Source organism: Propithecus coquereli, unplaced genomic scaffold (genome assembly GCF_000956105.1).
Source record: "Propithecus coquereli isolate 6110/MARCELLA unplaced genomic scaffold, Pcoq_1.0 Scaffold217, whole genome shotgun sequence".
NCBI classification, from domain to species: domain Eukaryota; kingdom Metazoa; phylum Chordata; class Mammalia; order Primates; family Indriidae; genus Propithecus; species Propithecus coquereli.
Window position 1 is genome coordinate 2,935,692 of NW_012146856.1, and position 24,316 is coordinate 2,960,007.

General features: G+C 43.0%; 1 protein-coding gene across 1 annotated transcript in view; it reads left to right on the top strand.

Annotated features, from left to right (window-relative positions):
* The first annotated feature begins 10,319 nt into the window (after positions 1-10,319).
* Positions 10,320-24,316, top strand: part of CFAP221 (cilia and flagella associated protein 221) — a 99,691-nt gene continuing 85,694 nt past the window's right edge. Inside the window, exons 1-5 of the mRNA XM_012644659.1 lie at positions 10,320-10,391; positions 11,904-12,089; positions 13,297-13,397; positions 23,243-23,329; positions 23,464-23,562. Of these exons, the coding sequence (XP_012500113.1) occupies positions 11,951-12,089; positions 13,297-13,397; positions 23,243-23,329; positions 23,464-23,562 (426 nt within the window). The 5' untranslated portion in view covers positions 10,320-10,391; positions 11,904-11,950. The remainder of the gene's footprint in view (positions 10,392-11,903; positions 12,090-13,296; positions 13,398-23,242; positions 23,330-23,463; positions 23,563-24,316) is intronic.

Consider the following 24,316-nt stretch of genomic DNA (forward strand, 5'->3'; position numbering starts at 1 on the left):
TATATATATATATATATGTGTGTGTGTGTGTGTGTGTGTGTGTGTGTGTGTATGTGTATGTAGCTTAAATATCGGTTTTAATTAAGTCATCTTTTGACTACAGAACTCTTGAGAAAATCCTTTTAAATCTCTTATTATCAGATTGTAGCCAGGATAAACACGTGATATTTCTGGTTTTTAAATCTTTATGGTTTTTTGTGTTTTGTTTTGTTTTTCCTTACCAAAGCTACCCTCCCAAGTGAAATCAGTAAGCCTTAGCCAAGATTATGACTTTACCAAGGATGCATGAGGCATCTCCAAAGAGGTTAATGCGTATTCCAAAAAGTCAAAAGTCATACAAATATCAAACCAAAAGGGGCTGGTTCCCTGACTTGGAATCAAACCCAAGCTGCAGTGGTGAAAATGCAGAACCTTAACTATTGGACTACAAGGTGGAGCAGCCTTCATTATTAAATCCACAGGGATCCAGAGCAGGCAGTTGGACCATACAGAGGATTGTAACTTTGTTTTAGGTCAGATTCTTGTGCTTTAATTTAATTAAGAGAATTTTTAAGGCTACCCGTGACACTATTATGTGTCTGTCTTTTAATTTGATCCTCCCATTAATTGTTTAGAGTAAGAGATCTCTAGAATCCTTTTGGTTTTTTTAAATTTAGGAGTCTGACTTAAAGGATCCATCTTCTGGCCATTGAATATGCAATGCTGTACTTATTCCAGTAGTGACTCGATCCAATAGCTTCTTCATGGAAAGCCCAGTTTGTAATTATCCAGGTTGACAAAAAGAGGTGTTTCCTGGAGATGCATAGAAGAAACAATCCCAAAGCTCTCCCCACCAAAAGGAAATTCACTTCCATGAATAAGCTAATAGAGCCAAAGACTCTTGTGGCCACAGGTGTTAAGGATGGTGTTTGCCTCCAGCAACCCACAAATTTGAGGTGGTAGGGGAGCTGCCACAGACCCGTTAATCTGGGACATCAGGTAGGCCCTTCTGGGATTAAACTTTCCCAGCACTAACCCCAGGCAACAAGGACTAAGATGACAAAAGCTGCTGATGGATGGAACTTTTTATTAAGACAAACTCTCCTGAGAGTTTGACACACTCGAGACTAAGTCTTGGGTTCCCAGCCATTTTCAGACTGGCCACCCCACATGGTCTGAAAATCATGCCCCCAGGATGACAGAGACCTAGAGAGAGGGCTTCCACTTCGCCACAAGTCAAGCTCTTAAAGACATAAAACAAGACAGAACAACACAGAAAGACAAAGACAAAGGCAAAGATTATTTCTGGAAGGAAATAGATCAAACAATATAAATATTCATACTACAAAGTACCAAAAAGCATGCCAGAGTCTCTATGCCAAGACTAGTCACACAAATTCTTTTCTCCCATTAATAGAAACCTTGCAGAGGAAAAAGAGACAGAGATTTTTCCCCCGACCAGATTGCACAGAGAGAGAGGCTGGGGGCCTGCCTAGAAGAAATTCTTATCCTCATGTAGCTGCTGATGGTCTGGGTTCCCTTCACTGCTGCTTCTGGAAGAGGAGAGTATCTTTGGTGACCCTGCTCACTGCTCCAAAACTGCAGGTGCCAAGGGAAAGCTTTCCCTTTGCTCTCTGAAGTTTTGCCGAAATATCAACTCACAAAAGGCAGATTAATTGGAGAAAAGACACACCAATTTATTTAACATGTACACAGGAGTCTTCCGAATGAAGATCCAAAGATACCGGGGAAATTGTTCATTTTTATGCTTAGGTTCAACAAAGTATGGACAGCCATATAGAAGTATGATTGGACAAAAAGCGTGTGATCTGATGTTAATACACTGAGGAGTGGAAGTGCCCATCAATGCCTGCATGTCTAGATTCCTTCCTTTAGGTGGGGGGCAGGACATGGTCTGGAATGGGGGGCCTCATGACTTATAGTCAAACAAGGTAGGTCAGATCATTTCTATATGGCCAGTTGTTACACAGAAAGGTGAAGGGAAAGTTAGGGTAATATTTTTATGTTTTATGGCTGGTTTTGGGGAAAAGGAGTTCTGGTTTCTATGACCTGCCTTGGGGAAGAGGGAGTCTAGTTTCTATGGCTATCCTTGGGGGAGAATGGGACTGAGAGACAGGAGGGCAGGAGCAGGTCACAGGAGAACCTTTCCTTCTGAGGCCTTCATTGGGGGGTATTGTTTTTTGAGTGCCTACGTATAATATGTGTTTAAACAGCTAGAAGAGTGGTCTTGAAATGTTCCCATCACATAGAAATGATAAATACTGAAGGTGATGGACAGCCTAAATACCCTGATTTGATCATTACACGGTCTGTATATGTAACAAAATATCACATGTACTCCATAATACGTACAAATGTTATGTATCAATAAAAAATTTTAAAAACGAAACAAATAAAAGAAATTCTTTCTCTGTGTCTTTGAGATGTATGCAAATCTCTGTATTAACATGTGTGCAAAAGATTTTATCTGCCTGGCCGTAGAAAAGGGTGAGATTTCTATTTGTCTTTGCAAACTCTTTTATGGATTGCCAGTGATGTACATCACAGTCTGGTTCAATGCTTCTTCAATAATAAACAGTTTCATTGTTTTCCTCATTTTGTGGAGAAGATTCACCAGGTTGGCAGGAGATCTTATTTTTAATTACTTTTCCAATTATGTCTTCTGTTTCTTTGCATTTTTCTAATAGCAATAAACACTTGGAGAACTAACCTTCATTTGATGAATATTTACTGAGCACCTACTCTGTTCTAGGTGCTGCGCTAAGATGACAGAGGGCTGAGGAAACTGGCAACCCCAGCCCAGTGAATAAAGCCATAGTGCTATGATTGCATCCCCCTCCCAGGAGGCTCAGAAAGATGACTGAGGCTGTATTCAAGATTTAAGAGACTTGCATAACCACATATTTAGCAAACCTATTGGTTGGCTGACATAAGCAACCACAGGGTGTAGTGGCTGGTCTTGCAAATTATGATAAATTCTATGACAGTAAAGATACGAGACAAAGCCTGGCAGATTAATGCATTAGTTTTTGTCATATCGGTCACCACTTTTGCAGGTGAAATACATTTGAATGTCAACATATTATAAGGTCAAGCTAAAAGGCATCTGTTGGTTTTGCTGTCCAGCCTTCGTTCACCCTTCTTATTCACCCTTCTTCTGGTACAAGGACCTCCTTGTCCCCACTCTCAGACCATGTGTTTTGGGTGGGGCTCTCACCAGAAGTAGCCCCAGGAGTTAGCACATGACCCTGGCCTGGGCAGGGAGGGTCGCCACCACACCCGACCAACTAACCACAGTGATTTGTTCAGGAATGGGTACGTGATTCAACCTGGGCCAAGAGGAGTGGCACCAACAAAACCTATGTGCTGGCATTATGATCAAGCTCAAAGCAAAATGGCAGTCTTTCCCATGGCGTGGGAAGATCCTGGCTGAGAACGAGGCCGACTTGGACTGGAGAGAACCAAGAGATGGAGACAGACAAACCCCGACACCAGCATCACTAGATGCAGTTGTGACTGAAATCCCCCCATCTCTCTCTCTCTCTCATATATATGTACATCTGTACATACATACATATATATGTACACACACATACATTTTTAAAAAAACAGTTTGAATCAATTTCCAGCACTTGTAACTGAAAGAGCTCTAACTTACACCTAAGGAAGGCTTCCCTGGAGAAGTGATCTTTGAGCTGAAGGGACTGGTTTGGGGCCAGGAGTAGGGGTGTGGGGTGGGGGCAAGGAGAGCACTAGGGAGGGAGGGAGAAATTGGCTACCCATGCGCGTCTGGGTCTAAGGTCTTCACCAAATGACTACACAAGTGCAATGAACTTGCGCTGCCCCTCCAGGTGTAGAATGAACCAAACAAAAAGACCTGTCCTCTCTTGAATGTCAGCTCTACTGGGAGCTGAGCTAATGTATTATTGATGAGCATAAATAATGGGGCAAGCGTGATTTCCTATTCAGTCCTGAAGTACAAAAGTATAACGCTGACATTTTAATGAGGTTTTTATGGTCCAGGCTCACTGTGTACACTCTTGAAATGCGGGCTGGCTTTCTCAGGAAAGCAATTTTTTCTTTACTTTTCTTATTTTCCTTCTCCATTTGTCAGTATCCTTTTGAATATTTATATGAATTATTACAGTTAAAACAGATCAAATAAAAGAGAGCAAATAAAACCATATCTGAAAGGCAATGTTGCTAGAGCTCCCATGGCCTTATCTTTGCTAGATGGAGAAAAAGAAGGTCAGGTGCACCCCAACCTCCCAGAGACTCCCCACATTTCTGGCATTTGGTATACAGAGAAGAATGTTGCCAACAGACAACCCTGGATTCAAGCCCTGACTCAACCTGGTTTAAACAGCAACGAAGGTGTGCAGTGGCTCACGTAAGGAGAGTCCAGAGATCACGCATGTTTCGGGCTGGACTCATTCACCGCCCAGACTCTTTCGCCCACAGATCCCATGACTCTGCCCTCCCCGGAGCTGGAAAACCTCAGGCCGGTGGCAAGGTGGCTACCGCAGTTCTGTGGCCTCACATCCACAACTGACACCAAAAGAACAGAGAACGTGGCACTCGCTTAAAATGTTGACACTCCCCCATCAAAAGGTGGAGTCTATGTCCCTCTTTTTAGACCTGGGTGGACATTTGTAACTGCATCAACTAATAGAATCGGTGGAAGAGATGCTGCATGACTTCCAAGACTAGCTCATAAAAGGAAATACAGCTTAAGCCTGGCTCTCTCCTGGGACACTTGCCCTTGGAACTCAGGAACCGTGTTGTGAGGAAGTCCAGGCCACATACGGGTATGCTGGCCAAGAGTTGCTCAGGCCCCCAGCTGACCTCATCAACCTCAAGATGATGCTGCGGGAGGCCAGAATATGCCACCCAAAATGTAACTGCAGACAGGAATAGCTCTGAAAAGCTATCCTTTTGTAAAGGAAACATCTAACTACCTTGGTAAGGTAAACAGCTGATGCAAGCAGAGGTTTTTCTCTGAGGCCTCTTTATCTGCCTACAGATGGATAAAGTTCTGACACCTACCCCAGACAGAGATGACCACACACAGTCACCTATTCTTTTGATTGCTGCTACCTGAGCAACCTTATCTGCAAAGCAAGACAACCTTTGTTTGCAGTGCAGTTTTCCCCTCATCCTCCCATAGTTTGTGACCACCACCCTCTAGAAGCCTTTAATTCACTATTTCTTTTTGTAACTAAAAATGCTATGTAACCTCCTCAACCTCTTTGAGTTATTGGGGACTAACTTTCTTATGATACCCCCCCGCATGAAAATAAATTTGTATGTTTTTTCTCCTGTTAATCTGTCTATTGCCCATTTATTCCTGCAGACTTAAAGACACAAACCTTCAGAGGGTGGAGGGAAAAAGTCCCTTCGACCTCTACAATGTCTTCAGATGATTCCAACTCCCAGCTGTCAGGTCTTCCAATGGAGCCCCCAGACATTATGGAGCAGAAAGAAGCTATCTCTGCTGTCATGTCTGAATTCCTATCCCAGAGGAACCATGGGACAGAGTAAATGATTATAGTTGTTTCAAGTCACTAAGTTTTGGGATAATTTGCTATGGAGCAATAGATAATAAACACAATATAATTTTTTTTTATTCTGCAAGATAAAAGCCAATCTTTAATTCTGTACAAGTGATGAGCTTGGGGAAAAAATTGCAATAGTTGTCACAGAACAAAAGACAAATTTCTCTAATATATAAAGAGTTCCGACAACTCAGTGAGAAAAAGACCAAGGAACAAATGGAAAAAATGGGTCAGAGGAATGACTTTACAGAAAAGGAAACCCAAACATCTCCTAAACAAATGAAAACATGCTCACCTTCACTCATCATTAGAGAAATAAAAAATAATACCACACTGAAATACTATTTTTTACCTATCGGATTGGCAAAAACATAAAAGTTTTATAATGTGTTCTGTTAGTGAGGCTATAAGGAAACAAGCACTCTCATGCACTACAGTAGGAGTAGAAATTAATGCAACACCCATGGAAAACAATTTGACAATAGTTATCAATATTATAAATGCAGAGATTTGGGGACCTAGCAATTCAACGTTGGAGACTCTTTCTACAGATATATTCATGTGTATGTAAATGGGTGTATGTGTAATTTTGTAGAAATTATGTATACATTTATATAATTAATTACAACATTGTTTATAATAGCAAAAGATCAGGAACAACCTAAATATCCAACAACATGGGATTGGTTAAAAAAATTATGGAATATTATGCAGCCATAAAAAAGAATCAAGAGGCACTTCATGTACAGATAGGGTATGATCATCCAGATATATTTTTAAGTGAAGAGAGAAGTGTCAGAAGAGTAAGCAATTTGGGCTTTTAAACAAATACAAGCATATGCATAATTGCTTAGATATGTATAATGTATCCCTAGAAAGATAAATAAGAATCTGGCAACATGAGTTACCTCTGTGAAAGGGAATCTGATGGCTAAAGGTAGAGGCAGGAGGGGAGATTTTTTGCTTCTTGAATTTTGGTGGGGTTTTTTTCCTTTTTTGTTTTTTAGAGAAAGGGTCTCCCTCTGTCACCCAAATTGGATTGCAGTGGCACAATCAAATCTCACTGTAGCCTCAAGCTCCTGGGCTCAAGCAATCTTCCTGCCTCAGCCTCATGAGAAACTGGAACTGCAATTATGCCCTACCATGCCTGGCTGGTTGTTTTTTTTTTTTTTTAGAGATGGGGTCTGCTGTGCTGCCCAGGCTAGCCTCGAACTCCTGGCCTCGAGCAATCCTCCTACCTTGGCCTCCCAAAGTGCTAGGATTACAAGTGTGAGCCACTGCATCTGGTCTACTTCTTGAATTTTGAACCCTATGAATATATTACCCATATTCTAAAAATATGTACAACTTAAAATTTGGAAATCACTTGGCACAACTCATTAATGACTTAATTCTACAAATATTTTTGAAGTCCCAGAATGTACTAGGCAGTGTGCAAGGTGATGTGTATACAGTGGTGAATTAGCCAGCCTTCACTGAACTTATAGTTCAGGAAGACAGATGTCGAAGAGGTAAACCCAACAGCTATGGTCTGAATATGTCCCTCCATAATTCATATGTTGAAACCAAACCCCCAAGGTGACGGTATTTGTAAGAGGAACATTTTGGATGTGATTAGATCATGAAGACAGAGCCCTCCTGACTGGAATTAGTGCCCCTATAAGAGAAGCCCAAGGGAGCTCATGCTGCCCTTCCACCATGTGAAAGCACAGCAAGAAGGCACCATCCATGAACCAGAAGGCGCTGAGAGACAGCATAATGGGACAGGCCCTGACTGAGAAACCAAGTCAGGAGAAGTCAAAGGATCCCTTTGAGTGGGAATTAGGCAAGTTTCTGGCTATTTATTGCTGCAGCATAACCTGCTGTCCCAAAACTTAAAGGCTTAAAACAACACCATTTTGTTATGTCTCACAAATTTTGATGTCAGAAATTCAGGTGGGACTCAACTGGGCAGTTAAAGTAGTCATAGACCCATCCAGATTCAAAGGGAGGGGACAAGACCCCATGTCTCCATGGGAGCAGTGTCATAGGATTTGCACCCACCATGCCAGGCAAAGGGGAGGTGAGGGAACACAGGGAAGTAGGGTGAGCAGGAGGAGCAGTGAGGGGCCAGCAGTCAGGTCCTGCAGGGCCCTGAAAGCAAGTTAAGGATTTTAAATTTTATTTTCTGTATAATGTGACGCCACCAAGGAGTTTTAAGCAAGGAAATTAACAGCTCCTCCTGTATTACCAAAGCTTATAGCTTATGGCTTCCATGCCTGTTATCACACTCATCTCATTGCATTTATTTAGTGGAGGCTGGGACCCCTTTGTGTTCTGCTCCTTGTAAACTCTAAGTGAAATAAATGTGGAACACATAATTAAATTGACTAAATAATTGATTATCTAAAGCAGCCATAATTATAGGGCTTCATCAGTTCAATCCATCAGATTCTCAAACTTTAATGTGCCTTTGAATCTCCTAGGGGATCTTATTAAAATGCTGATTCTGATGCAGTAGGTCTGGTATAGCCTGAAACTCTGCATTCCTAGCAAGCTCCTGGCCATGGTTTACACTTTGAGTAGTGAGTGTTTAGAAATCACTATACGTAACATGTTTTCAGCTGCAAGGAAGAGGTAACGGATTGCAGGCACCAAACAACCAGAGGTGAAATGACGTGATCCAGGCCCAGGGTCTTCTTCCTGCCTCCCTCTTCTCCTGTCCTTGGCATCATCTTAACACGAGGGCCCCTCTGATAGCAGCTGCAGTTCCAGGAATCACTTCCAGACACTATAAAGTCCAGAAGGGGAAAGATACCATATCTATGTGTGTCTTTTTTAGGAGGAAGTCAGTCTTCTCCAGAGGTCCCCCAGAGGCCTTTTCCTAATGTCTCTGTGGCTAGAAGTGGCTACATTCCCAATCCACAATGTGGGCAAGGGGCTTGGGAATTCCGTGATTGGCCTAGATTAATCAGGCTCTACTGCCAGAACTGGGAAGAAACTTGAGTAAACCTGGGGTTCTGTTTGAAAGAAAGTGGAAGTAGGCAGCCCGCAGTGTCCACTACACTAAAATATGCAATTCAGTTAATTGCTTACATGGAGATCTACTTGTTATCGATACACAAGAGGGAATTTGGCAATTTTTCTAAGAAAAAATTAAATACAAATTAAAAATCATTGTCCAATACCCATTCATAAGTATATGGAAACAATCATGATTTGTGCTGGGGGTGGAAAGGTCCTGGACTATGGGAAACATAGTACCTGTTCTCTTGAAATCTACAACCTTGTTATGGCAACAAAACAGAAAGAACTAAAGCAACTTGCTCTATAAGCAAATGAATTGTTTCACACCATTTGCCAACAGTTTCTGAGTAATCAATATGGACAAAGAACTGTGTGAAGGGCTGTGGCAGATCCAAAGATTAGATAAGATAAGATACAGTCACCTCCCCTAAAAATTCTGCAGTTTTAGACACATACAAAAATAATGATGGGTGCAGCATATCAAGAGTTAAAGACAGTGAAACAAAGTGTTATGGAGGCCCAGAGGAGAAAGAGAGCCCTTCTGGCCTAGAGGGTTATGACGAGGCTGCGGGTATGTACCTTATCTAGTGCTAGCCTTGAAAGATGGGGAGATTTTTAATAAGTAAGATGCGAGAGGGTGGGATGGGGTGCGGGAATGGAGATGAGAAGGAGAGGAAAAAAAAACATTTCCAGTGGGGGGATAGATACACACATCCAGCACAAGTGATGATGTAGGAAAGGCAGGTATTCTCATTGGACTGTTATTATAATCGCTTATGAACACGAACTCACAAATAACAACAAGCAAGTGTCAGATCATACAAGGAGGAAGCAAGTCAAGCACAGCTTCTGGGAAGAGAGAAGCCTAAGCCACCTGTGCAAAGGATGATGTTCACGGATGAGCAGGAGGGCGTGGACAGGGCAGGAGGTCAGGGGGGCAAGCCCTGTGTCATGTTTACAACCCCTAAACATCAGTGTCCAGGACAGAAAGTTTCCTCGATGAATAAATTCCAACAACAACAAAAAAGAGATAGAGGGGGAATCTATTAATTAAAAGACACCGAAAAGACATATCAGTCTATCCGAATGTGTGGATTTTATTTGGATTCTGATTCAAATTGGCAAACTCTTAAAAAATACTTTACGTATTTATGAGATAATCGAGTACTGGGTACTTGAAGATGTTAAGAAGGTATTGTAATTTTAAAGGTACTGGTATTGTGGTTATTTTTTAAACAAAGAATCCTTATCTTTTGGAAGTACATTCTGAAATATTTATGAATGAAATGATGTCTGGGATTTTCTTCAAAATAATACAGGGAGTGAGGAAAAGGTGCGGATGAAACAAGATTGGCCATGACCTGATCATGGCTGAAGCTGAGTGTTGAAGGTCCATATACCCTTCTGCCTACCTTAATTTGAAATTTACCGTAATAGAAAATGCAAAACAAACTACAAAACAGCGGGGCTTGGGCGAGCGAAAGTGGAGGAGGCTCCAGCCTCGGCGCTGGGAGCCCCGCCCCTCGGTCCCCAGCTCCCGCGGGTGCCCCCTGTCTGTCGTCTCCCCACTTTCTTGTTGCCCCTCGGGAGTCCACGAGCCTCGCACATCGTAAATTGCTCCCTCTATTCCTCTCCAGGCCCCGCAGACTGCTCCGAGCCCCGAGAAGTCCCCCACGGTCCCCGGCCCAGCCGCGGCCACCCGGCTCCCCCCACGTCCCGGGGGACTTTGGTGGCGCCCGCAGCCCAGCCCGGGAGCGCGTCCGCGTCGTCATGGCGACGCTCCGAGCCTGTGAGGCGCCCGCCGAATTCCGCCCGGGAACCACCTCCAGAGTGAGCTGCCTCGGACCGGGGGGTCGGGGTGGCCCTGGTGTGGCCAAGGGGCGGTCGCCGAGCTTCTGAGGCAGCCTGAGGCCCGGGCCGGGGTCCAGCCGCAAGTCAGCCTTGGGCCGGGGTCGGAGGAGAGGTCGGGCCCAAAGGGTTGAACGAGGATGGGGTGATGCGTGGGTCTGGGGGCGACCCCTACCCTCGGCAGGGGGTGGAGTGAAAGGCCGCCGAGGGGAGGTGTTTGGCCGGGGGAGCGGGCTTGTCCCGGAGAGCGCAGGGCGAGGGGACCCCGGGGGCTTGGCAGGGGAAACGAGGTCGCGCGGCGGCGGGTGAGCCGGGCTGGGGCGGCGTGGAAATGGCTTAGCTCAGGCACCTGCCTGAGTGCCGGCGGGGAGTTGAGGAATTTGAGGGACCGGGAGGAGAGGGGGCCGGAGGGTGAGCCTGGGCAGTGTCGAAGGGCTGAAGGCGACCGGAAGCAGGTGGCGCGGTGCTGGGGGGGGAGGGGACATTCTTCATCGTGCTCGTCAGCCGGGATGTGAGGGAATGGAGAACGTGCTTTCAGAAAGTGGCTATGAAGCGCCTCCTTCGCCGTATTCACTGTGTGTTGCTTGAGGCTGTAGACTCTCCGGAGTCTAAAGCTATGGGCCTCCTCCACGAAAAAACAAAAACACAAACACGTAAAGATCCACGCGTTTTACATTGAGTTTCAGGGGCTTCACAGAGCATCCCTCCTGTCTGTGCGAGGGACCCAACTTAAGAGATTGAGTTGTGGGAGAGATAAGGAAATGTTACAGGGCAATAAATGGGCAATGTCAAATATGTAGTAGAAGCAGTGGTTGCTAAAGAATGTGAAAGGGTGTTGGATCGGAGTAGACTTCACGAAGAAAGTGGAACCTAAAATGAGTGTGTTAAGGGAAGTCAGACACAGGGTTCCACGTGAACCGAGAACTGCAGAGCCCCTGGGAATGTCCCCAGGACTATGCACCTGGCTGACTAGGCGTTACCTCTGCTTCACCCCCTGTTAGCAGAGGGCCCAGGAAGGTGACACATAAGTGCCAGGGCCCTGTAAACAGTGTCTCTGAATGTTAAAGAGTTCCATGGTCACATGCTCTAAGAAACTGACTTAGAGAAACCTCAGAAAGAAGAGTCCTATTTGACTGTTGACTTCAATATTTTCCACATTTATTTGACTGTGAGAGCCTTTATTACCCCCTTCACGTGGCCCTACAGTGAGCTCAAGAAGCATCTCAGGAGTACATTTTGAGGAAAGCTCTTTAGGAAAATTAAGGACCACAGGAGGGTTTGGAGCAATGGCACAGTATTGGGTTGTGATGTGCGTTCTAAGAAGATTAATGGGACAGCCATGCGTGTGGGAATGGAGTGGCCGGCAGAGATGGGGGGCAGGGAGTGCCTGAACCACAATGAGCCACGAAGTGACGAGGTACATTTGTCAGGGAATGAGAAAAAAATGTACGTGGTTTCTCATGGGTGATTATACTGCTACTCTTTTCTCCCCAGGAAATGACCTTTGGCTTTAAAAAGAAGACTCCATTTTTCATGATAAAATGGCAGTGGTGAAAGCCCCCAGCAGAGAACTAAAGAATGCCAAAGAACCCTTTAATAGCACAGTGCCCCTCGTTTTGAAGAGCCTGGTGGAGGAGCCTAAGAAAAGAACAGAAGTACCTAATCACCTCCTAGAATCGAGTAAGTGGCTAGAAGACAGATTTGCTTTATAACTCGTATCTTCCAGGGGAGCCAAAGTCCAGAAAGCATAATGGAATTTTTGGTGCTGATTTATCTATATCATTTTATAGGCTTATCATAGGTTTTATGACTAAGAGCAATGGTTCTATTTAGATCCATCTGCTTACCTGATAGATTTTTGTGGTGTAAATTAGTCAACAAGTTCTGTTGCTTCTACTTCCTAAAATAGCTCTCCTATCTGTCCCCACTGCCTTGTTTCTCATCTTCAGTGGGTTACTGGGACTCTTACACTGTTCTCCTCCTTGACCGCACTCTTGTCCTGTCAATTTTCTTTCTACAATCCAGGCTGGCACTTGTCCCTATCCTGCTTAAATACTCCCAACTGTTCCCATTGCATACAGAATAAAGTCACAGTTCCTTTGCTTGGCATTTGCCCCCCCTCACTGTTCCATCTGAACCTGCCCACCCAGCGCCATCCCCGTGCTGTGCCCTACTCATCCCTGGTCCAGCCACACCAGGTTACTCCCTGCTCCATCAGACCACTGCCTGGCACAAAGCGCTTTTCCACATGTCCCTGCTCCTGCCTAAGTAAAGAGCTGGGGAAAGTTTTATAGACCTGGACGCTTTTGTGAGCTCAGGTGTTTTAATTTTGTTCTCAAAACTGAAAAAAAAATTCACATTACACACATTACTTACTGTCCGGAGTGATAATTATTCAGGGCTTTAAGATTACTCTATATCACATTGTAATTCTATTCAGAGGAAATCAAACAATAAAAGCTAAGTACACAGTAATAAAATTAAACATTTGGTCTTTGGTTACTTTGACCTGGGTATTCATCACATAATAAGCAAGCTTAGTGCTAGAGCAGAGGCAGGCCGTGTACACTTTACAAGTTGGTATTTTATTGCAAAGACGTGTTCAAAATGTGTGAAGAGCAATTTCTTTTACTAAGTAATAGACAATATATAGGAATCAGTATTGTGATGGTAGTATCTCCCAAGCGATGTTTAAAAATAGAGAGGGAGAAGGAGTACAGTTTATTTGGAACAGATAATTAATCTTGTTGACAACTGTATCCAGTGTCTGCAACTTTCATATGCTTAAAATGCCCCAAATTAAAGAGAGCCGATGTTAATTGGATCTTCTTTAATTTAATATTTTCTTTGATGTCTCATGATACACTTATCTATGTTGTTTTTATAGAGGTTTATGCAAAACTACTGAATAATAAGGTGATACAGGCAAGACCTGGCATATTACATTTTGGAGGCTATCAAGTAGAAAAACAACACCAACAGATTCTGGTAGGTACTTTTAAAGTGGGCTAATTAATCGTAATAACAAAATGACATGAATGTTCTGCATTTCTATTACTCATTCATCTAAAGAACAGCATAATCGGCCAAAGTGCTGGTGTAATTGGGCCAGAAAGATAGTTCCATGATGAGAAACTTTAGAGTTGCTTCAATGTCCTTGGACAAGTTACTTCCAAAGGCTCCCCGCAGCACTGTTTCCAAACAGGTGTCATTGCCAAGTGACTCTTAGGGGCCAGGTCCTGTGCTTTGTGTTTTACGTGATTTAATTTAGACCTTATACTAGCTCTGGATGCTGCATTATTGCTCTCATTACATAGATGAAGAAACTGAGATTCCAAAAGGTTAGTAAATTTGTTCAAGGACACAGAGATGCTAAGTGATGGAGACAGAATTAGGCTGTTAGGTTGCCTGCCTCCAAACCACTCTTGCTGCTCACCCACAGCACCAGGGAGTGGGGCATCCCTCTCCTAGGAGGTTCCAGCCAGGGCTCCGTTTTACCTGCTTGGGTCAGATGCGCATGCCTAATCAGTCACTCTGGCCAGAGAGAACTTGTCTAGGTCTGAAGAGGCAGGGGCCAGCTCCGCTGGGCCTCGGTGTAGCTCTGTGGTAAACCGAAATCGCTATAGGCTTTGGCCACTTGGCCAGAAGAGACTGATGAAGGGCTGGACTGCCAAGTGGCAAAGCCTGTAGTGACTGCAGTTTGCCACAGAGCTACACTGAGGCCCTGTCCCCGCCACCACAGACTCTCTACTTACACATGTACTGCATTCTTAGAAGCCATGTCTTAAAGCGGATCATTTTAAGAAAGAGTTCCAATTATTGCATTAGATTGTTCAGAGTGAGGAGAAACACTGGAGGAAATTGACAAATGGTAAAGCTATTGGGAAGTAAAGTTAGGTTTCTATCAGGCAGTGCCTAGCAAACAGAGGAGAACACAGTTTCCAAGGGTCCTTATACATTGACGTGGGGACAGAGAATAGACCAGGAGGGGAACCTGCTACGTGCCGAACATTTCCTCCTGGGGTAAGAGGATTTAAAACTGTGATTAGGAACTTCACCCATTAACCTCCGAAGTCACCCTTCTTAGAACACAGCATCAAAGACCAAAGTTAATGATTCATTTTGAAGCCTACTTTTCCTGGTTTTAAGGTTTGCTGTCTAGGTTATGGTAGGATATATCTAAAATATTAATAATTATGATTCACGATTACTCCTTGTTTATAAACTAAATATATACCAAACACTAAAATAGAATTTTATTACTTTCTTATGATTCTCTTTTTTTACATCTTTATTGAGATATATTAATAATTCACATACCATAAATTCACCCATTTACAGTATACATATGACTAGATAATTTTTAGTATGTTCTCGGAGTTGTGCAACCATTGTCACAATCTAAATTTAGAACATTTCTATGACCCAAAGAGAAACCCCACACTCGTTCTAAGTCACTACTCATTCTCCACTCCCTCAATTCCCCCACCCCCGCTCCTGCCCCACTCCCACCCTAGGCAAACAGTCATCTATTTTCTGTCTCTCTAGATTTACCTCTTCTGGACATTTCGTATAAATGGAATCATACAATAGGTGGTCTTTTGTGCCTGACTTCTTTCACTTAGCATGATGTTTTCCAGTCTCATCTAAATTATAGCATGTATTGGTACTTCGTCCCTTTTTATGGCTGAATAATATTCCATTGATAGATCACATTTTGTTTATCCATGCATTAGTTGATGGATGTTTGGTTGTTCACACTTTGGGGTTATCGCAGATAATGCTGCTGTGAACGTTGATGCACTTGTTTTGTGTGGACATATTTTCAGTTCTCTTGGATATACACCAAGGAGTAGAATTGTGGTGTTATATGTTTTATTAGCTTTCTGTGGCTGCTGTAACAAATTACCATAAATTTAGGGTATTCAAAAAACAGAAATTGCTGGGAATGTGGCCAGCGTTCCCCGCAAAAAACCGGATCCCTTTGATAGAGTTGCAAGGGATAAGAAAATAATAGAGAAAAATGGAAAATAAAAGAAATAAAAGAATACACAGGTACAAAGATATAGTTTTATAAGTTTATGAAGATTATAGGCAAAGCGGGATCTCAGGGGTCCTAGACCTTCTCCGTGGGTCTCAAAAAGCCCCAAATGAGGTCTTACATGGTAACTTATAGGGAATAGTGATTAATTGCCAGGGGTAACAGATTTACATAACAGCAGGTAGTTCCTCTCTGGTTAACAGATTTCCAAAAGGCTTCTACAGATCCTTTAACTAATTCTATCTACGTGAACAAATGGCTACAAAATCTTTCAAAGATTAACTTCTAAGTTCTAAGGTAAGTTTATCACGTAACAGAGGGGTCAAACAGAGATATGTTGGCTCCATATTTAGTAGGTTATTGTGAATGGAGACAGGTAGTCTAGAGTGTTTAAACAAGAGCTTGTTTTTAGCCATTTGGGCAGCTGTCTGTTCCGGGGGACACTCCATTGTCAGCTCTCATCCTGTAGTTTTTATAAAGCAAATCCAAACCTTTAGGTCTGAGAAACCTTGCGCCTTGTGGGATACAGCCTCTACTATCTTTCAGAGATGCCCTTCCGAGTGTAACAGCATTTGAAATGCAAACCAACACGTTCACATATTCCTTCAGGACAAAGCTCTCAAAAACTCCTAAGACAAATCCTGTCTGCAAACACATCTATATTAATTCATGGAGCAACAAGAAATGTGTTCTCTCACAGTTCTGGAGGTCAGAGTCCTAAATCCAGGTGCCAGCAGAGCTGCACTTCCTCCAAGGCTCTTGGGGAGAATCTTCCAGTTTCTGGTGGCTCCACGTATTCCTGGGCTTGTGGCCACATAACTCCAATCTCTACCTCTCGCTTCACATGGCCTTCTCCTCTGCTTCCCCGGGTCTTTTCCTCTTTTGCTTTTAAAAGGACACTTACTGGATTTAGGCTCCAACTGCATAATCCAGGATGATCTCATCTCAAGATCCTTAACTTAATAACATTTGCAAAGACCACTTTTCCAGTAAGGTCACATTCACAGGATCCAGGGATTAGAACGTGTGCATATCTTTTTGAGGCCACTATTTAATTCACTAGTTTTATTTACTTTACTTATTTATGAGCTTACTGGCCATTTGTATATCTTCTTTAGAGAAATGTCTATTCAAATCCCTTGTCCATTTTATAATTAAGGGATTTGTCTTTTTATTGCTGAGTTTTAAGAGTTCCTTATATGTTTTGGATACAAGTAACTTGACGTATTCCATTCTGTAGATTCTTTTAACTCTATAGTGTCCTTTGCAGCACAAGAGTTTTTAAAAAATTTTGGTAAAGTCCAATTTATCTATTTTTTCTCTTATTGCTTATGCTTTTGGTGTCACATTTAAGAAACCACTGACAAATCCAAAGTCATAAAGATTTCCTCTGTTTTCTTTTAGGAATTTTATAGTTTTAGCTCTTATATTTAGGTCTATAGTTCATTTTGAATTAATTTTAATGAATTGTGTGAGGTAGGGATTCAACTTCAATCTTTTGCATGTTCCAGTATTATTTGTTGAAAAGACTGTTCATTCCCCCATTGAATAGTCCGGGCTCTCTTGCTGAAAATCAATAGACTGTAAATGTAAGCATTTATTTATGGACTCTCAATTCTACTTCACTGATCTACATATATGTCTATACTTAAGGCAGTACCATACTTGATTACTGTAACTTGTGTTAAGTTTTGAAATCAGAAAGCGTGAGTCTTCCAATTTTGTTCTTTTTAAAGGTTGTATTGGCTATTCTGGGTTCCTTGCAATTCCATTTGAGTTTTAGGATCAGTTTGTAGGATTTTGACAGGAAATGCATTGAATCCGTAGATCAATTTGGCGAATATTGCAGTCTTAACAATGCTAAGTCATAATTCTTTTTTATAATAGACATTTTATAACTTTTGTCACAGGTGGCATTTTCCACCTGTGTGGGTTCAAGAGAGGAGGTCTCACCTTTCTTAACATAGACTTTCCTCAGAATCACGTAAGTCTTAATTAGCTTGCCAAGATTCCCTTACTTCCAAGAAATATTGACATTCTTTACAGGATGGCAGTTAGTAGAGTTAATAATTAACTGGTAATTTTAAAAGTTACTATGCCAAAAAATTAACAGCAACATGACTCTTTTGGGTTATACATAGCCTTTTTAAACTGCAATTTTTTTTTTTTTGCTTTTTTGCTTAGTATAATGTCAATGATTTAGTAATGTTACTAAATTTAAAATTATTTTGCCCTCTTCATAATTTTAATCATATTGACTATACACTTTCCTATTTATTTCTCCAATATCATTTTTGGATATTATTTTATTATCACCAATGAACTTGTATTGTCTGGTGTATGCTGTCATGTTTTTAATAGAGTTAAGGATTTTCTTCTATTTAATTCTACACACAATGAGAACATCTGTTACGTGCCAAACAAACATTATGTCAAAACATTATGGGAAATGCTAAGGTGAACAAAATCAAGAAGTTTTCCAAGTAGTAGAAGGTATTAAAAAAATCACCACCTAGCACTCCTGGGAGGCCGAGGCGGGCGGATCGTTTGAACTCTGGAGTTTGAGACCAGCCTGAGCAAGAGTGAGACCCTGTCTCTACTAAAAAAATACAAAGAAATTAATCAGACAGCTAAAAATATATAGAAAAAAAAAAATAGCAGGGCATGGTGGCGTATGCCTATAGTCCCAGCTACCTGGGAGGCTGAGGCAGTAGGATTGCTTGAGCCCAGGAGTTTGAGGCTGCTGTGAGCAAGGCTGACACCATGGCACTCTAGCCCGGGCAACAGAGTGAGACTGTGTCTCAAAAAAAAAAAAAAAGAATCACCAAATAACTCAAACATGATACCAGGCAAGCAAGGCAGCATGAAGTAAAAGAAGAAAATGCTCTGTGGAGAGGCAGCATCTCACCCACGGAGGAGTGCATAACGAGGGCCCGTGGAGGGGAAGCCATATGGGATCACCCAACAGCAAAGCAGGAAGTGAGGAGGAGACGTTCAGGGCACAGAGGAAGATGTGAGAGAAGTTCAGGCTGAGCGAGCACGTGGCATATTTGGAGGCCCGTGTACAGTCTGGTTTAACTGGACCATTAGGGCTTTGGAGGGAGGACGTGGTGGAGAAGGTGGACATGTGGGTTGGGAAGAAAATGCCAACATAAGGAGCATGTGTATAGTCAGAAAGCAGCAGGAAGTTAATGAAGCGTTCTTGAGCAGGGGAATGATGTGCTTGAGGAAGACCAATTTAGTGGAATTTTAGAGGATGGATGTGGTTCTCAACCTTTCTTTAATTATTGCCCCCTGTGGAGGCGTTAATGAGAGAAACTAAATACTAAGGAATAAGATTTTGTCAGGTAGGGTTGAGCTTCAGAAGGTTGCAAGATGTTGTGATGTCTAAGATTGCTTTGTCCTCCCTAGAATCAATTTTCACTTCCCTTGTGTGTGATATTACCCCCACTAAGAATGCAGGGTGGCAAGGGAGTATGATTTAATTATTGAAAAAGATAGGAAGCCTCGACTCTGCACCATTCTGTTGGAGAACAGAGGCCATGTGTCTTTTGTAGTGCTGCCCCCAGCACTCAGGGACACTTGAGTGAATGATACTGAACTCACTTTATTAGAAGAGATTGACTTGGCAGAGACGCTCTAATTCCAAGTAAATACAGTGTAAAGCCTAAATAATCATCTCACTCCTATCAGACATTAAAACAAACAGAAATGGATAAAAGTACAAAATGATTTCATCTCAATAACATTCTGGGAGATCTTGGGAGCTCCAGCCTCCTGTTTCTACCAGCGAAGTTAAGCGGAAGCTGGAGGCAATTACCTTGAGATTCTTGCCAAACTAGGGGGGAAATCCAACAATTGCTTTTATCTTGGTTTTGTTACAGGAAACTATGCAAATTGCCAAAGAATGGAATGATTGAATGTGTGTTTAGAACTGCAATAAATTGTTCATTAACATTTGAGATCGATCCAGATCTGGTTAAAGGACATGAAACATTTTACTTGCATTCATACTGAAATCAGTGTGTCAATTTACTCTAAAATTTGAAATAATGGTCCCCAGTTTTCTCAAAACCAAGACCCTCTTAAATTCTTTTTTCCATTTGTGAATGTGATTTTGTCTGGGAAATTACATTTATTAAGTAAATAATCCATCAATTTTCCCACGGGACAACTGGTGTTGCTGCTGCCAGCCCAAAACAGAATTGTTTGCCTGTAAAGTATCATCTTAAATAAGTGAACAGTTCCTTCCAGCTTTCGAAGATAATAACATTTTCCAATTCCCTATTACAGCCTTTAGAGACACCCCCTTCCCCTGCCCAGGATCTTGCTTCCCAAAATTAGGGCCGTGAATCCCAATGGCTTCGCCTCGGTGTGTGGGTGGGGGAACTGTAGCCACAGTAGAAATACAGCACATCTTTCTGGTGCATCAATTTTACTCTCATATTTTAGAGAAATGCTAGCATAGGGTGACATTTTAGAGTAAAATACATGACCAAAATGCATTTTAAGATAAAACACTTCAAAAAACTCATAAGCCTGCTTGAATTTTGTCTCCAGATCCCTTGTGTTAAGTATTAACCTTCTCTGAGAAGCTGTGCCCCGATCTTGGAGGCTGAAATGTTGTGTTTGAAGGTTAGCTTCCCTTCTCCAAGCCAAGACTTCACTGGAGGGCAGGTTCTGCCCTTCTCTCTAAGGGGAGAAGGATAGACTCTCCCGAGGGGACAACAGCGGGAGCTCCAAGCAGACGGGGGAGGGTAGTGAAGAGAACTGCGAGACCTGTGTGGGAAACCCCTATAAGTCCAGAGTAATGGCTGTTAAACACATAACTACTTGATGTGTGGCTGGTGGCCTTTTTTTGGGGGGGCTAGGGGTTTGGAGTGGGGAGAGGTTCTGAAAAAGCACAGAAGGGGCTGAATTGCATGTTAGAGTCAAGATGGCACCCTGTGTAGACAGCACCAGGGGAACGGGTACCCCCAGGGCCAGGAGAAGGTCAGCTCCCATGAGAACAAAGGTCCTGGAGGGATTGGGGTGTCTACTGACCCCAAAATTGGGACACAGGGTAGGATTTTAGGCAATTTTAGTTTGTCTCAAGTGCAACACTGGGTTACACATGTTTTGTTATGTTTTCAAATAAACTTTTAATATTTATTTAATATATACTTTCTAAGCCCTTAATTCATTTTCTCAAGATTTTTAATTCTTTGAATGATGATTATTTTTCCCAGTTTTAGTTATAAATGGAAAGGCAGGAATGTCATTTTATCCATGAAAGGATATTATTTTTAACATTCTAAAAATAAAGCTGATCTACTGATAAAGCATTAAAAAAAGATAGGAAATGTGGTTTGGGCACTGAGGTACGCTAAGCTGTAAGAGAGTGGGATGTAGTGGAAAGAGCCCTCTACCGGAGCTGGAGACCAGGTTCTAGGCCCAATTCCATCACTCAACCCTGTGCGCTGTGGACAGCACCAAGTTCCTGTGTCTTCGTAAAATAAGGGATTGTGCTACAGGGCCTCTTCAGTCCTCCTAGGGCTCAGACAGCACAGTCTTTGGTAGGACAAAGAACATGGACTATTATAGGAAGCAATGAGTATTTGCAACTAAAAATTGAGAACTACAAAATTAATAGAATCTCCAGTATTCCAATATATTTTGGAAGTCAGTCTCTTGGGTGTTGACTTTGTTTTCTAAAATGTGTGGAGCAAGTTGTTCATTTTTTGCTTTGATCCATTACATCTTATTGTTGTTTTAAGTTCATTGAAAAGCTCAGTGGTACCATGTCCCCTGGAATTGTTGTAGGTAACATTTGGTTGAAACATCCTTGTCAGAAGAAGGATTCTTCTGCCCCGCCATCACCACAGTCTGCTGACTGCCTTCTCTGCCACCTGCCACGTGGAGCAGTAGGCCTGGCCCTTCCACCTTAGCGAGTGTCCATTCACTTCAGATCTCAAATAGAAGCTGGACATTTTTTTCCTCTTTCTGAACTCCTATTACCTAAATGTCTAAATTTTTGTTTCAGTTATTTCTTATTTCTCTATTGATCCAAATGAACAATTCCAGATGGAAAATCTTTAACGGTGAATATGGGAAACTGTGGCCGAATAATGTACCTCTCACTAGCATGAATGGGATCTACGTTGTTTTTATTCTTTAAGAGAATAATTCAAGTCGTGGGCCCTTGAATGTCATCCTAAAGGATATCGGGCTTCTGGGCTCACCAGATTCTCCTATACCTTTTGTTCGAGAGTGGAGGTGCCTGGATAGTATTTCCAGGTAATCCACACCTCCTGAGCATCCCTTCTACTGACATAGAAGACCCGCCAGCATCTACTTGCATGAGCGTAATTGAAGCACTCTGGCAGCTGCTTCTGGCGTGTGGATGCTGGATTAGGCTCCTTCAGTGCTCACTGAGTACTCCTGGAGTGTAGATTGCTGATTTCTTCTGAGGTTAACCACTCCCGGGGTACACATGAAAATCAGTTCATGTGCCCTTGTTTGTTGCACTGTTTTGATACCTTACTGAATTATTCTAAAGTAAATGACAGATGGTAGAAGCACTTCTGCTCCAGTTCTCCCTGGACTCCAGCTTGAGACCTTCACAATCCTCCCCCCATGACAAGCATGTGGACAGAGCTCTTTGTCACGGCTTCCAGGCCCAGGGCCAAGTGGCACCTCTCCATCCTCAGGCAGGTCCCGCCTCCCCAGGGCTCTGGGTGTGGTGGGCCCAGCCCATCCAGGTTTCTCTCTTGGAAGGACCGCTCTCATGGACCAGGCCCCTGGGAACCCACACCTTCACCAAGACTGCCGCTTGGAAGTCAAGAAAGGCTTCGGAAACTTTTTTTTAGGCTTTTAACATATTGAGAAAAGAGATGATATACCAAAACAAGGTCACAAAAATTGTGGTACAAAGAATGTTCACATGTAACAAATAAGAACTTTTAACACATGCAAATACAGTGTAAGTTCACTGAGAGATAATGCCTAAAGTCTAGCTTAGGGCCTCGAAGATTGTGAGGCCTCGGGCAATGGGCCTGCGGAGGAGCCCTTGTGACAGGCCCAGCCTCCGGCCTAGACTTCGGAAACCAGAGGTCTCTCAACTTTCCCCTGGCCCAGGCGAAGCCCAGGTCCCCAGAACCCAAAGTTCCTGCTTCCCTCTCGAGCAGAGGAAGGAGAAACACCTCTTTCTTCCAGACCCAGCTAATTTATCCACCAGCTGATCCTGTCTCACAGGGACGGCCTTCTCCTGTCACTGTCAGAGAACTCCTAACCCAGCCTCTTCATTGCCCCTGGGGTGGATTGGCGGCTGTCTTCATCACACTCTCTTTTCTGATTTTCTGATGGCCCGAGTATCCTCTGGCCCCCAAAGCCAGTGGCATGTAATGAGAGAACCTATAGGAATGGGTGGCCGGCTTCTTAGCTCAGTTGAGTCACGGGACTAAGTTGAGTTCAACAAAAAGCACACAGGGAACTGTTAGAATCGTGGGGAGGGGGTGTAGAGGAAGACACATCCCTGGTGGAGACCAGGGGCTGCAGGCTCTGGTACTGTTCCTACGGGGGAAGTAGGCACGTGGGCATATTTTATTATTCTTGAAATCATGTGTGTTCTGTTTATTTTATTATTCTTTAAATGGTGTATGATATATTTTAAATCTTTTAAGACATTTAAAAAATACATAATGTCTCCTCAAATCCCTTTAGGAACAAAGATGAGGTATAAAGAAATGAGGAGCTGAATATGCAAATAAAGTAAACAGTGTATTTACTCTAAATGCTGCTTCTTCCCTCCCAGCACCTGGTCAACATTTCTGATGAAGACACACACGTTCATATTTTACCCCCACAAACCAAATACTTCCAGATCAATTATGAGAAAAAGGTAAGTGCCTTTTGGTTACCTGTCCTCCCCACGGTGTTCTTTGCTGGGTTATGGTTTTCTGTGTCTCAGGCCTGCATGGGCCAGGTGTGCAGTGTGCTGTCACCCACAGTGACAAGAGCCTGCTTGTCTTCCAGGAGCACCGCCTTGTCCCTGGCTTGTCCCTAATGGTCACCGTTACATTTTCTCCAAATGAGTGGCGATATTATTATGACTGCATCCGCGTTCACTGTAAGGCAAGTTTCTCAAAATTGCTTTTTATTTTTTGGAGGGTGGGTTGAAACTTACATCCTCAAGGGAAGAAGAGAGAGGGAAGGACCAGTTGGAGCTTTCTTAGCGTAGCGCCTGTGTGTCCCCCGGTAGCCAGCCTGGCTGGAATACTGGCTCGCTGCCCAGTGACATGGGCTCCCGCTGGGAAAGTGTCAGGCTCTGAGGACCTGGACAGAGTCAAGAGGCACTGTTTGCTGCAGATTTCTCACTGCCCCGCGCCCAGAACCTCATTTATCATTTGGCACTGGTTGTTGATGAAGGCTTTTTCAAATAACTTTAACATACGCCTTTGAGTGCTAGGTTGAAAAATGAACAACCACTTGACTTGTGATTATAAACACCAGCTACAGGAATGTCCGCAGAGGCAGCCCTAAGGGCCAGCAGGGAGGTGGCAGCCCTTTGAGTTCTTTATTTTATTTTTTTATAGCAGAATATTATGGGGTACAAACATTTTGGTTACATAAATTGCTTTTGTACGGTTTGAGTCAAAGTTATAAGTGTGCCCATCCCCCAGATAGTGTGCATTGTACCCATTGGGTGTGAATTTACCCACCCCCTCCTCCCCCACCACCTGCTTGATTTCCAGAGAGTGTTACTTCCATATGTGCACGTAAGTGTTGTTCAGTTAGTTCCAATTTAACAGTGAGTACGTGCGGTGTTTGTTTTTCCATTCTTTTGATACTTCACTTAGAAGAATGATCTCCAGTTCCATCCAGGTTA